Source organism: Charadrius vociferus, unplaced genomic scaffold, assembly GCF_000708025.1.
Source record: "Charadrius vociferus isolate BGI_N301 unplaced genomic scaffold, ASM70802v2 scaffold25, whole genome shotgun sequence".
In the NCBI taxonomy this organism is placed as follows: domain Eukaryota; kingdom Metazoa; phylum Chordata; class Aves; order Charadriiformes; family Charadriidae; genus Charadrius; species Charadrius vociferus.
Genome location: NW_009648248.1, coordinates 120,828 through 134,433, shown reverse-complemented (window position 1 = coordinate 134,433; position 13,606 = coordinate 120,828). Strand labels below are relative to the sequence as shown.

The 13,606-nt window shown below is 35.4% G+C and overlaps 1 protein-coding gene across 1 annotated transcript in view; it reads left to right on the top strand.

Annotated features, from left to right (window-relative positions):
- Window positions 1-13,606, top strand: part of LOC104285729 (brain-specific angiogenesis inhibitor 3) — a gene marked incomplete at its 3' end in the record, with an annotated part of 285,461 nt that overhangs the window by 184,253 nt on the left and 87,602 nt on the right. Inside the window, exons 3-4 of the mRNA XM_009884216.1 lie at window positions 5,580-5,690; window positions 10,881-11,042. Coding sequence (XP_009882518.1) covers window positions 5,580-5,690; window positions 10,881-11,042 — 273 coding nt within the window. The remainder of the gene's footprint in view (window positions 1-5,579; window positions 5,691-10,880; window positions 11,043-13,606) is intronic.

The window sequence follows — 13,606 nt, the reverse complement described above, 5'->3', positions numbered from 1 at the left end:
TGAGAACAAGTGCTTCCTTGTGGGGCCGGGGTGCCGGGCTACAGTGAAGCAGGGCTGGAGACAAGGAAGGGAGCGCTCCTGGGATTTTCTTCTCTTTTTTCATGGGGCTTACTGTAAGGGAAAACAACCTGCAGCTCGTGTTTCTTTTTGTTTTGGGTGTTTTGGGTTGTTTTTTTTTTAACTCCAGCAATACAAAAGAAGAACTGAAAAAAGCACACAAAACCCCCTCAGTCCTTTGAATGTAATTATTTTTCTTTTTATATACGGGAGATATGGTGAAAAAGACACAGAAAGTCCTGGCTTCACAATTAAATGTGAAATTGTGCTTCTAAGTCAACACACATTCTGCCATCTAGTGACCAGAAGAAATTGTACTGACCAGCTGCAAGTGTGACAACAAACCCCAAGTACTGCTACTACGGCATATTGCACCAAGATCTTTGTGGGAGAAACTTTAGAATGGACTGCAAAGACATTAAATGTGCAGGAAACTTTTTCAAGCTCCTGGATGTCTGCAACTAATCACATCTATTGAAATTATTCAATAGCTCCATCCAAAAATTAATTGAAACATACCGGTTCTTTATACATTTCTATAGGTCTCTTTCTTCCTTTCCCCCTCTGCATCCCCTTCTTCCCCTTCACCTGGGTCTGACATCAGCATTTTGCATAATTTCTGGGAAAAACATTTGTGTGCTGGCACAGAGAGGATGCCATGCTACTGCACGTGAGACAGTTTGCATTAATGCACATTCTGGCTGCAAGGCCTTTAATATTCATTCCGCAGTCAAGAGTAATTGAAAACACTCACTTGACTATTTACAGTTCAGGAGTGGGTAGGATAGTATGAAGTACGCTGCCGGAGTGCTGTGGGTGAGAGAAGAAAATGACAGTCACTTTGGGGAATCGGTTGCCTCTTCTTGCTTTTAAGGTTCTGATCAGCCTTCAGGGAGCTGTTCACCATCTCACCTTCCAGGCGGTTCAGTACAGTTGGAGGATGCTCAGCAACTCCCAGAAGTTCCTTTACATTTTACATGCCCTAAAGGGGTAATCCTAAAGGTCTCAGAATCACTTTTTTTAGACCAGCAGTTCATTTATGCAGTTGTCACCAAGTACAGTGCTGAAAAAGGCTTTTTTTATCAATGCCAGTGTGTTCTGTGCCATTAATAGCACAATTCATAGTCGATGGTACACCTATAACCAGATCAATACACTTACACTGTGAAGTTCCCATGAAATGTGACATAAAAATAACGATAAGAGCCAAACCAACATGGTTTATATAATGTCATCTGATGACTAGGATATATATGTAACAGGCTTACAAATATTATTAAACAGCCTAGGCATAAAATCTGTTTGACGTGACCCTAACTTTAATGATTATCCACTTGTCAAAAAGCAAAGACTAGCCATTGGTGAGTAGAACCTTGCAAAGCCGGTATTTTTCTTTTGTATTGCTCAGTCTTCCTATTTTGCATTTTTATACTGTTAACAGATGTTTTTTCTTCTTTGTTCCTACAGAGAGCACATGGCACCTCTCTTCTCTCCTAAAAATGTACACCTACATTGGCCGCAAGATTTTAGCTTCTCCTTTAAAAACTAAAAAGGTTACTCAATAGGAATAAAAATTCCCATAACATAACATAACAATAAAGGTAAAGCCAATGTGACTACAGATAAAAGTTGTTGTAAACAATACTCAGTTGTGAACTTTGGAATTTCAGAAATCATTGTTATTTTTTTTTTCACTCCTAGAAGGAAGTACTTCAGAATTGTATGTAAAATGAGATGATAAATCACATCCATATTAAGATATATATATTGCTAAAATACTTTCAAGTATTGATCCATTGTGTACAGCTGAGGAGAGAAAGAATATGTGTCCTATTGCAGGAAATTATTGTACTTCCATAGCCACCAAAGGATCACTGACAGAAGGATAAATTCTTTTATCAGATAACCTCATATTTTCTGCCACAGATGTTTGGAATATGTTAAGATTTGTTGTAAGCCATGGTCTGGTTAAAATGATCTGTTCAAGGTTCTTCATTATGCTATTTGTAACTTACATTTTGAGGTATTTCTTTATGAGTTTTATTCTCATGCAGGTAGATTATAGCATTAACAATGTTATAAAAAGCATTAAAACCATTTCATGTTTCCAGGCCTAACCTAGAGCCACACTGGTGATTTCTGGAACAGGCCATGTATCCATCTGCTGCTGAAAATACTCATTGTCCCTCTTTATTTTATGAAACAATCTGATTAATATCAATGTTTGAGGTAAAAGAAGAGAAGGACTGTTCTGTTCCACCTAAGGGAAAATCAGGACAGACATCACCAAAAAATTCTGTACAGAAACTGATAGCTGCAAAAATACCTTCTTGTCAGTTAGAAAACTTTTTTTCAGTAGCAAGAACTAGGTAAGAAGAGTGAGAAAAATTCCTTTACTCAGAATCTCAATTCAAATATCCAATATTATGTCCCAGACATCAGGTGTTGAATCATGCAGGACACCTCTACGCCAGATACTGTCTAGAGTAAGATGGCTCCTATCACCTTTCCCACACAAACAGGTCCTTGAAACTACTGTGCCATTTAGTCATGCTTTAGGCTGACGGTTTAAAATGCTTTCCCAGCCCAGAAATAATAAATACTTTAAATACTTCTCCTCTGTGAAGTATTGAGGGAAAACAAATGCATATCTTGTTCAGCTGCTACATTCGTTATTTAGCTAGGATCTGAAAATGGAGGAAAATTTTATTCTATTTAGTATTTACTGTAAACACGGCAGTCACTTAAGTGAGATATTTTATTATAAAATGCTTCATAAAAAATGCATTAGTGTTGAGCTTCATAGATTAAACAATTTTGAAAGCACGGTTTGTACTTGTACGCAGAAACTGGACACTTCTGATCCCATTACGAAAATGCACTTGACCCTTATTTTTCTTTCCTTATGAGGCCTGAATTTTAATGAGGCCTTAAAGTCCTCACTCATGCCAGTACACTGCATTTCCTGTTACCGCTTTTGTTCTCATGCGGCATTTCATTAAAAACTTCAGCTGAATATGAAAATGAGAGCACTGCATAAGTCTGGTTCCATTTGTTGACAAAACTTGTAAAGAAATATTTTTATCTTTGTTATGAAACATTTCTCTTTTATATATATTCATATATTTACTATAGAAATGCTTAATATGTCAAAAAGCAGATTAGTTGAAAAGTGCATCTCCAAGACCATCAGCTATAGTTGAAGTGAATTGAGCGTGTAAATTAAAAAGGTGTTGTTGCTAAGTGGAAAAATGAAAAAGTTGAGGCCTGATTAGATCCTGCATCAACGACTTGTATTTTACTTTGCTTGGTGATATTCATGAGTAACTCCATCGCTGTGAATGGAGCTACACTGGGTGTAAACCATAACCCTGAAAACTCATCTCCCAGAATTTCCTTTGCCTCTTCACCAGAGGTCTCTGTCTGGCGGGACACTGCATGTGCCTGCGCCCAGCACAGGATGCTGCAGGACTGGGACCGGAGCATTCACCGCCTCCCTCTATGCCTCTGGAAAGCCTTCCTCTAGCAAAGGTCTCCCATTATTGCACTCTGTTTGTAACTTAAAAAATAGAATTAAGTCTTCTGCAAGAATGGTGCCATATCCTCTAAATTGCCTGACAAGCAGGGAATGCGCAGGCAGCAAACTCAGAGCAAACACGCCTTGCTTTTACAGGCTCTTCAGGGGAAAAGCGATGTAAAGTCTCTTGTCCTTCACCATGTTGTTAATTACAGTTTAAATGGTCATCTGGACTGCACCTTGTAAAAATTGTAAAGGTATCATCCTAATTTTAATTTGCATTAGAGGATTGATTGTAAAACTTTAATTATTCTAAGAGACTTCCCACAGAATAAAAAGCTATGTTAAATCAGAGGAGCTGTAGAAGAGGTGTATTTTGTAAAAATATAGTCATAAAATTTTATAGCACACATATGTATGTATTTATATACATATATGTTCATATATATGTGTGTATATATAACTGAATTATCTTTTATATGTAGTTCTGGGATGTATTAAAAATGTTGAATGCTTAATTCTCAAAATATATTTTATTAATTACATTTTCAAATATTCTCTTTAGAATGCAAACTGCATTGCTGTTCTCAAATGAATAATTAAATTTATATTTTAAATGGTGCCATTAATGAATATTTACAAAAAGAAACACCAATTGGAGAAACATATTAATAATTTACTAGAAAGGAAAAAAACCTCTCTCTGCTCATTGACCCCTTAAAATATATTTACCTTTTATTATTTCTTTACTCTAAATAGAAATTTAAATGTTTACTTTAGTGATTTATCAAAATAATGTGTTTGCAAATAATATTTATTAGTAGCATTTATATCTTATATAATGTTTTGCATCTTTTGAGGCAGGAAGGTAAGTTTTATTATTTTCATGACTTTACAAGTTGAGGAGCATTTTGAATTTTGCATTTGCAAGGTAACCTTCCAGCAGAAAGGTATTTTTTGATGTTCATATATTCCTAGTGCTTCAGGCACATTCTGCCTCATCAGAAACTTCATGTGGTCGTAGCTGAAGTAGTTTCAATGTTAACCCACGGTTCCCAGCACACGCTGCCTCAATTTGAGTCCCAACAGAGACTGAATATTTGGCACCAAGCTGCGGACAGCTGTGTGTGTCTGGGAGGAGCAGAGGGAACTGTGTGGAAGATGCAGCGGTCCCCCCCCGCTATGTGTGAAGGAGCCTCCACAATTCATCAGAGAAAGGAAAAATGGAGTCTGAGGTAGAAGGCTAGGAGGTTTTCGCAGGATCAGAGAGGGAAAATGACAGCAGTGATAGGATGAAAAATGAAGCACTCTCGTCTCCCGCACTCTGGGCCTTTGTGTCATTGATTTTTACATGGATTTCCCCATTAAAATCAATGGGGAGTTCTTTTTAAATACTGAGGGCAAGATATAACCTATAGTCTTTATAACTTAGAGGTTTCAAAAAGGAAACGGTTCGCAAGCACTTGTTCTGCTGGATTCAGCCTAAAAATTAAGCAGTTTGTTAACCAAATTATTATTATTTCACATTGCCACCATTCCCAAAGATGACTCGTTATCTCTGTTGAAGGCTTCTTCAGCCTGAAAGATGAGTGCAGAAATAGAAGTCCTCTGGAGGAGCAGCAGGCTGTGCTGTAGAACAGCAATGTCTAACACCCTCACAATCATTTTCTGGTGTGGTTTGCACTGGTTAAAAATATAGGAATAAAATGTCTGCATTTGAATAATTGTTTTTGTCCCGTGTCATAAAGCTGATTTATAGTATGTGTCACTACACTGAATGTTGGTTCATACAATAAAATCATGTTTGAAAATCTACAGAAACAAATGTAAGTGTTTATTAAAAGCTGAGTGTAGCAAAGTTAAGTTGATGTTAACTGCCATGATCACTTGCCTAATTCTTACCAGCAACTTCCAGGTATGTTTAGGAACATATTGCATGAGACAGTATGTGACTTTTGAGAAATGTCTACACACAAGCTTTCATAAACCTTTATTCTGTCTTTAGAATTTGGAATGATGGGAGATCATACAATTAAAAGTCAGCGACCTCGATCTGTTCATGAGAAAAGGGTCCCTCAGGAACAAGCTGATGCTGCTAAATTTATGGCACAAACTGGTAATACATCAGTTACATTTTTCTATTTACTGTTGTTAATTTTAGCAAAACCACTGCATGTTTCCATAATCTTTTGCTGCATATTTGTCAGTTTTCTAAGCTGATACTTTTTTTGAATCATTTATTTTTTTTTCACCAGTTAAAGTCCATAAATAAAGTAGCTGAGAATTAGGTAGATCATACAAAAACATGCACTGTGAATGTGGATACTGAATCATTTGGTGTAAGCATGAATTTCTTTAGTGGTAAAAGCAGTCTCACACGTACAAGACACAGGACAGCTTACTGTGACATACTAACTTTTTTTCAAAGAAGATGTTAAGAACATGCTTCAGAATTTCTTTATAAGTAGACTGAGGTCTAATCCCAGCTTTAGGCGTTTATCAAATTAATTAATTACTAGGGTGACTCTAATGTGCATACATTCAGCATTTACTATCTTTGGCCCAGCACAACGCTCTATTCTCTAGTTTCCAGATTCGTAACTGCTAAATGAAATTGGCCGTAAGTAGTTTTTAATTGGATGTGCAAATTATCTAACAGTTTTTCATCTAAACATATTTTGTAATTTTGTTTGAGCAGCTTCATCTTCTTTAGATAAAGATACCAAAATGATATTACAAACCTAGAGCTGAAGTAATTTAAAAAAAAACAAAACAAAACAAACAAAAAAAAAAAAAACAAAAAAGAAGCCTGTTTACCAACAGTTACCACAGCTGCCTTTGAGGTCAATGATAAAATTTCAGTGGTGAGTTGAATTAAGCTCTCATACACCAAAACTGCTGTCCATTTTGGCATCAGTAATGATCCGGGTATCTGTTGGTAAAATCTAACTCTTTAATGGTTTCCCTACACACTCCATTCCAGTAAGTTACTGCGTGGAAAAGTCTTTTGCCCCGTAATTATTGTATGGATTTGAAACAACTTACTCTGTATTCCATAGTTACTAACATAGAAAATATGCCTGCATCAGTCATACATAATGCTTCCAGTTTATATTCACTTTAGTAAAAGAGCTATAATTGCTTTTCGTTATGTTGCATGTTGACTTCCTTAGTAGTAGGGTGCTTTACTTAACAGATTTGCAGAAATCAATATATTAAGTAATCTAAATACATGTCCAGCCAACCAGTGTAGATCTGTTTGGTAAAGAACTTCGAAGGGGAAAAAGTCTGTTTCCCTCCTATTAATCTATAGGACTACTTTTATGGCTAACTCCCAGTTGATACTACTGTAAGCAAATGTAGTGGAAGAAGGGAGCCTAGAACCCTCTTGGTCTCCATGCAGTTTTTGTTTAGGCAAGTAGAACTTATTACTTACATACCTAGCTCAGACTTATAATGTTAGTTGCTTACTACATAGAATAACACCTTTGCTTTTATGCTGCTTCTTGAATTCATACAATTACTCAAAAAAAATAAGATGATCTGTTTTATTTCCTCATGTAAATCCCTAAAACTTTCATATTATCAGGTAAAACTTGTATTTGATAATTTATAGTCATGCATTGCAGTGCATCTATTATGGGTGTTATAGAACAGCTCTTATACCATCACCTTCTGATAGATTGTGTGTGTGGAGTGGGATATGAACGTTCAAAATTACACAAGCTTGGTTTTCAAGGTCCTGTTCTGAAAGCATGTGAGATGTATCAGCACAGCATATAAATTTACATGCCCAGCTTTGAGGAAATCTGTATTTTACATCCCGTAGGTTAACACATTTTAAGTAATACTGCGCTCTTTTTGGACATACTTACTAATTTTCATCTCTTCTTCATTTTGATTTTCCTTTGTAGTGATCATTGCATATTTTCTTCACCTCTAATGCATTCATTTTCTTGTGATATAATTAATGTGGTATCTTCTTAAACTGATTCATAAGGTTTTTTCTAACATATCTGTCTTATTAATTTACCCATATACTAAGAATCATAATAGCCTTTAAAGTAAATGGATAGTGAGTTTATGAGGTTTCTTCTATTTTAACCTTTTTTAATATATTATTTTGTGTAATAATAAAACAGATGCAAAAGTGCAACAAAATGTTTGTATGGTTTAAAAAGGCAGAGAGACAGGAATAGAAAATTGTCCTGGAAAAGATTTATGAAAAGCATTTAATGCTGTTAGAATAGTGGACCTAATCCACTCAGTTTTGATGGGAATGGAAGAGTTTTAAACGTGGTATTAAAATATGCATTTTCCTGTTTGTTTGCGATATGAGGCAGTAAAACATTTTATTTAAAAAGTATTGTCTGAATAATTTATTGTCCTATATTTGTCATTTTATGTGTTTGGACTGATCCTTCCCTTAGGTGTTATGGGATTTAGAGAGTATAATACAGGTAAGTGTTACACAGATCAATGAGGCCTTCCGTACAGTAAGTTATGTTTCCTCTTACACGTCAAGCAGCAAGGGAGAATTAGGGCTTGGTAGCTTGCCAGTAATTAATTTGAGATTGTAGGTTTAATACGACAGATATAAAAATTTAAGAGTTCTCAAGTAACTGAAAACTAAAAGGACAATAAAAAGTAGCCCTTTTGAAATTTTCATTTCAGGAAAGAAAAAAATGTGAAAGACATAAAGAAAATAACGGAAGATGTATTTGCAGGTTATGTAAGCAATCTAGGTTTATTCTAGAAAATAAAGTAGTCTTTATTTACTTAAATTAAAAATGGTTAACTATGGTACGATAAGTCTGTGAAAATGTTTTCCTCCTTTAAAATATTTTAAAATAAGTACTATCCATACTGACAGCAGTAGAAAATACTCTGAAAAAATAAAAATTACCAAAAAATCGTAAAGCATTGTGCAAAAGGAAGTAAAGCAGCTGGTGAGATAAATTTGTTCTTTATTTTCTCTGATTTCATTCTTTTTGCACCATACATCATGTTAGCGTGGAGGATCTTGTTCCAGCATATGTTTAAGACTTCTATCCTTTACATATGTTGAAGTATATCAGTAGATTCTGCCTTCTGTGAATGGACAGTACATATATGCTCAGTACTTTTAATAATTAATATTAATTTCAAAATCCACTCAAGAAAGTCACACTTCTTAATATCACGTTACTGCTATTTTTCATCATATTCCAAGGGTTATGAGCAATTTTTTATCACTTTGGAATATCCAAAATGTTAAATTTTTAATACTTAATTTCTGTATTTTATTAGATATGCACTGTCACCATGTCTGTTGGATAATAGATAATTTATACTGAGTATATATGACTGTTTTATATAATGAGGAACATCTCGAGAAACATAGCTTTGACATTTTGTGCTGTCTGACCTTTCATCTAAACCATCTTAACAGAGGCAAATTCAAACTTCAAACATGTAGGAAAAGACAAAATATATTAGCCTAGAAACCCATAGCAATACAGGTATTTTTAACATGCACATAGGGCTTATAGTACATATTTTATAATTGTTACTGTCTCCCTAGATTAGCTATATTTAACGTATTATATCATCCAACCTGAACCCAATCCATGTAACGACCTAATCAAAATGCCAAATTCATATCAGAAAAATGATTAAAATAATAATCAGTAATTAAATTTCTCTTTTTTTTCACCTAAAAAATAAAGAAAATGACTACAAAAACCACTGGTGATTTTTTTTTTATGTAAAAAATCTCATCATTTCGTTCTTGTCCATATAAGTTGTTAGAATTGTACATAATTTTATGAAAAGCAGCGGGATTTGTGTGCTAGTTATAAAGCATTCTGTCTTGTTATTGAATAAGTAAGTACATTTTTTTTAAAAAGCATTGAATAGCCTTAGCATTGCTTCTTAGAGGACTAGCAGAGACAAGTATTTTGCAAAGGTTTCATGCTTGGCCTGTGGAAACAAAAAAGAGAGCTTGGACAGATGCTTGCTACAAAAGCAGAGTTTCAAGAAATAGCGTATAATTTACTGCATTCTTGGAAGATAGCACCAGAGTCTTCCTGGTTTGCAGACATTCCCTTGATTGCGACCAATATCAAAACTTTTGGAAGACTAGAGGTATATTGAGATAACTGAAATTTTAAGCAAGCTATTCCAGAGGGAAAGTGGAATCATGCCACTGATTTTAAAGCAGAAAATCCCATTTGTTTCAAAAAGGACTTAGGTTTAAAAATCAAGGGTGTAATAGAGGCTTCAGCACGCCATTTTATACTGATTTTTTAATGGAAGAAGGTGAACATGAATCCACAAGTATTTACTCAAATTGTTCAGTGATGCATATTCACATTATTTTTGCATTTGCTTTCTGAGAATACTCAAGGGATCCAGTTTTCTGAACATGAATGCCTTTGGGAAAGCAATTCCAGAATTGTGTGTATGGCTGTTCATAGATACTAAATTTAAGCATTCTTCCCTGAACATCCATGCAAGAAGACTTTATGCACTACTTGCTTTTAAAAAGAACCAAAAAAAAATATAATGTGCTATCTCAACAATAAAAAAAAATTACATTATTCAAATGTATGGTACTAATAAATGACATCTGACAATTTTGAACATAGCGGTATGTATTATACGCAGTAATGAGGTCTAGCGCATCCAAGAGTTTAGCACACCTGTAGGTCAAAAGCAAGGAGCAGATCTGTGCAGTAAATGATCCAACCAAAGTTCCCATCCCACCGTTCAGGTTAAAATCTGGTAAGCAAAGTGCTTCTCATTTCCAGAGAACTTCTCTCAAATGCTTGATGACTCTCCTTCACTGAAGAAAAGATAAAGCAATTAGGGGGTTGGTTTGGGTGGGTTTTTTTAATCCGAATTCCCTTATTGGTAGAGTTCCTTAAACTATTGCCTAGCCTTCATCCTAGAGTGATAAATATAAATATCGAAGATAAATCCTTTGCTATTATATAAAAAGAATTGTCTATGTTCTTTTAGCATCCTGAGGGCAGTCTTGTTTCTAAAATGTTGAAGGGCAGTAGTTCTTAAAAAGTTTTAAATGATGCTAAGCGATCAAAGTGTTTCCCTCTGACAGGCGCTATGTGACTGCAGCATTCTAGGTGTCTTTATTTTCTATTCATTGTACGTTTTCACAGCTGCTTTACTCCATGAACTTTTAAATATTTATTTTGGTGTGGTACTTTTTTCTTTGATTTATAAGAGCAGACTATAACGAGGTTCAGAAAAAAAAAAAAGTCTCATTAATACTTATGTTCATGTTTGTTTGTTGTCTTGAATACAGGTGAATCTGGTGTTGAAGAGTGGGCCCAGTGGAGTACGTGTTCAGTTACTTGTGGTCAAGGGTCGCAGGTGCGAACCAGAACTTGTGTATCACCTTACGGGACACACTGCAGCGGCCCTTTAAGAGAATCAAGGGTTTGCAATAACACTGCCCTCTGTCCAGGTAGTGTTAGCAGCCAATAAATAAAATTGTGGATGTTTTTGAACTGTATAATGATAAGAATTTGAATCTATATATTTTTATTATTATTATTACTATTAACATGAATTTCATAAGGGCATTTCAGTTAGAGCAGAGAGTGTAATTCTATTCAGCTGTGAAATTTTGTCATGTAGATTGTTATTTTTTACTTTCAGAACAGTCAAGATATGGAAGAAAATTCACTTTTTCTGACAGTTTCAGATTTTTATAAAAATGTCTGTATTTTCTGACTTTCACTCAGAAAAGAGAAGGCATAGTGTGAGTACAAAATACAAGCTAGGGAAGAAATCCAGATCATCAATACATTAAGAAGCAGAGACTGATGAACAGGGTGGCTTAAGTTAACATATATTATTCGACACTGCAGTTGTTTTGCCGTTTAGAGTAGTATCTTCTAGGCAATGGGCCAGACAATGTTCTCTGCACGGTAATGCCTTCGTGGACTTTCCTTTACACTGTTCTGGCAAGAAAGGGCAGCAGCTACCCATCAAAGGAAGAAAGATCAGACAAAAAGTAACTCTCTTATATCTGACACAAGGTAAAGGTCATCAGTATCTTGCATTACAGTTTTCCTGCTCCTTTTGTCTCAGAGATCTGGACGTAGTTGGAGTTCAGCAGTAGTGATACACTAAGGAGAAGAGACAGGCATGTTCGAGTTACTTGCTGAAAGGGCACTTCTTTCTTTAGACTCTACCTGTGGATCTGATTAATCTGGGATGGGAAAGAAAAGGGAAGGCGTATGCCCTACAACTACATTCATTTTCCTCTGCTGTATCTGAAATGCAAAAAAAAATTGTGTGCCTCTATTCAGATGCAGAAATTTCTCAGCAGTTTGTAACATCTGATCCCAAGAGGATGGTGAGCCATCTTCAGGTTCTGGGAAAGCTCACTCCATTTTTGAAGTAAACTAGACTGTCATATGCAGAGAATCCCCTGGACTTTATCTCAAAGAGTAGTAGTAATATGTACATTCAGAGTCTCATGTTGTTACTGTGTGCTGAAAAATATCCAACAGGAAGTGCATACATGATCCCGTCAGAGTTTGCATATCAGCATAATAAGCGTTCTATGCCATAAGCATTCTATGATTCTGTGATTTAGGGAACCTCCATAATGGAAAGCAACTTAAAAGATTGTATCTAGATAAGCCACCATTGTAATAAGAACTGTTGTCAGCACCTAATGCTTTACTACTACGGTTTAGATAAGCATTTTGCATGGAATTTTCTAATGTTTCATGGTAGAAACCTCCAGGCAGGGTCGAATTCCATCACTTGAAGTGTTTCCATACAAAAATGGCAGCTATTTCTAAAGAGGTTAGGCTAGCTTACATTCTGCCAGGGGCGGGATACATTGCAAAAGAACTTTTAACTTGAAAGTATAAAAACAAGAAGTGAAAAAAAAGGAACTATAAAAGAACAAACCTTCCAAACAATCAAAGATAAAGATTCCTTTGAAACTGCATGAAGTATGAACATGAAAATACAAAGTCTAGCACTCACAATGAGATACAGTTCTGCCTGCTTTCTTGCTCATTTTCTATTACCTAAGAAGAGGCAAGGCATTTAAATCATGTAATTTTACAGAATTTTATCTTCATTCTCTCCAGTAAGGAATGAGAACTTTTCATATCAAACAAACAAACAAAAAAAATCCATGTAATAAAAAAGCCAAGATAAATAATTTGCTGTCAGGGTAAATCGAAAAAGTTAATTCTTAAAAATCACATTGTCTAGCAAACTTCTAAACAAGGGTCACAAAAAAAGACTGCTCCATATTTCTCAGGTCCCAAAGAAGCTATTTCCTTGCACATGAATTCCCACGTCAGGGCGCAGCTTTTGTTTCCAGATACCCAGTGTGAGCAATGGCTACCAATTCTTACTGGCTAACAGTGATACTGCCAAGATATTTTTCTTTGCAGGTCACCAGAGCTGATTCTGATAATCTTTATGTATCTTGAGTTACCTTTCCTAAATAATTAGTCTTCTGGGCTTAATCTTGCATGTTGTTTCACATAATTATAATAACCTTATTAATTTATGTTGGTCTCTGTCTGGCTACAGGGTCACTACTGTGTGGCAGTGTGCAAGATTAGCAATTTGGAAATGTGCTTTTCCTAGTCACAGCTCCATTAATTTTTCAAACCTCTTTTAATTATTAGCCTAAATATCCTCTGTCCTCATTATATTATGTATCCTGACTCAGAGAGTTGCATAGTTCAGGATTATCCCTGGTCCATGCATAACAAAATGCATAGTTTGTACACTGGTATAATTAAAACACAAGTTTGACAAAACAACCCAAGCAGATGCATATATAGTTGGGATCTGGCCTGTGTGCCCAGACCTGTACCGTTCATTCCATACAGCTTTTGGAGTCTGTTAACACAGCAAGATTTTACATCTTGGAGAATAAACTAGAAGCAATAAACATACAAAGATAACACAGGTCTCTCCTTGTAATCTACAAATACAAATTCTGCTGGAGCATATTCATGATATGTTTGCATGATTAGCAAAAGGGGG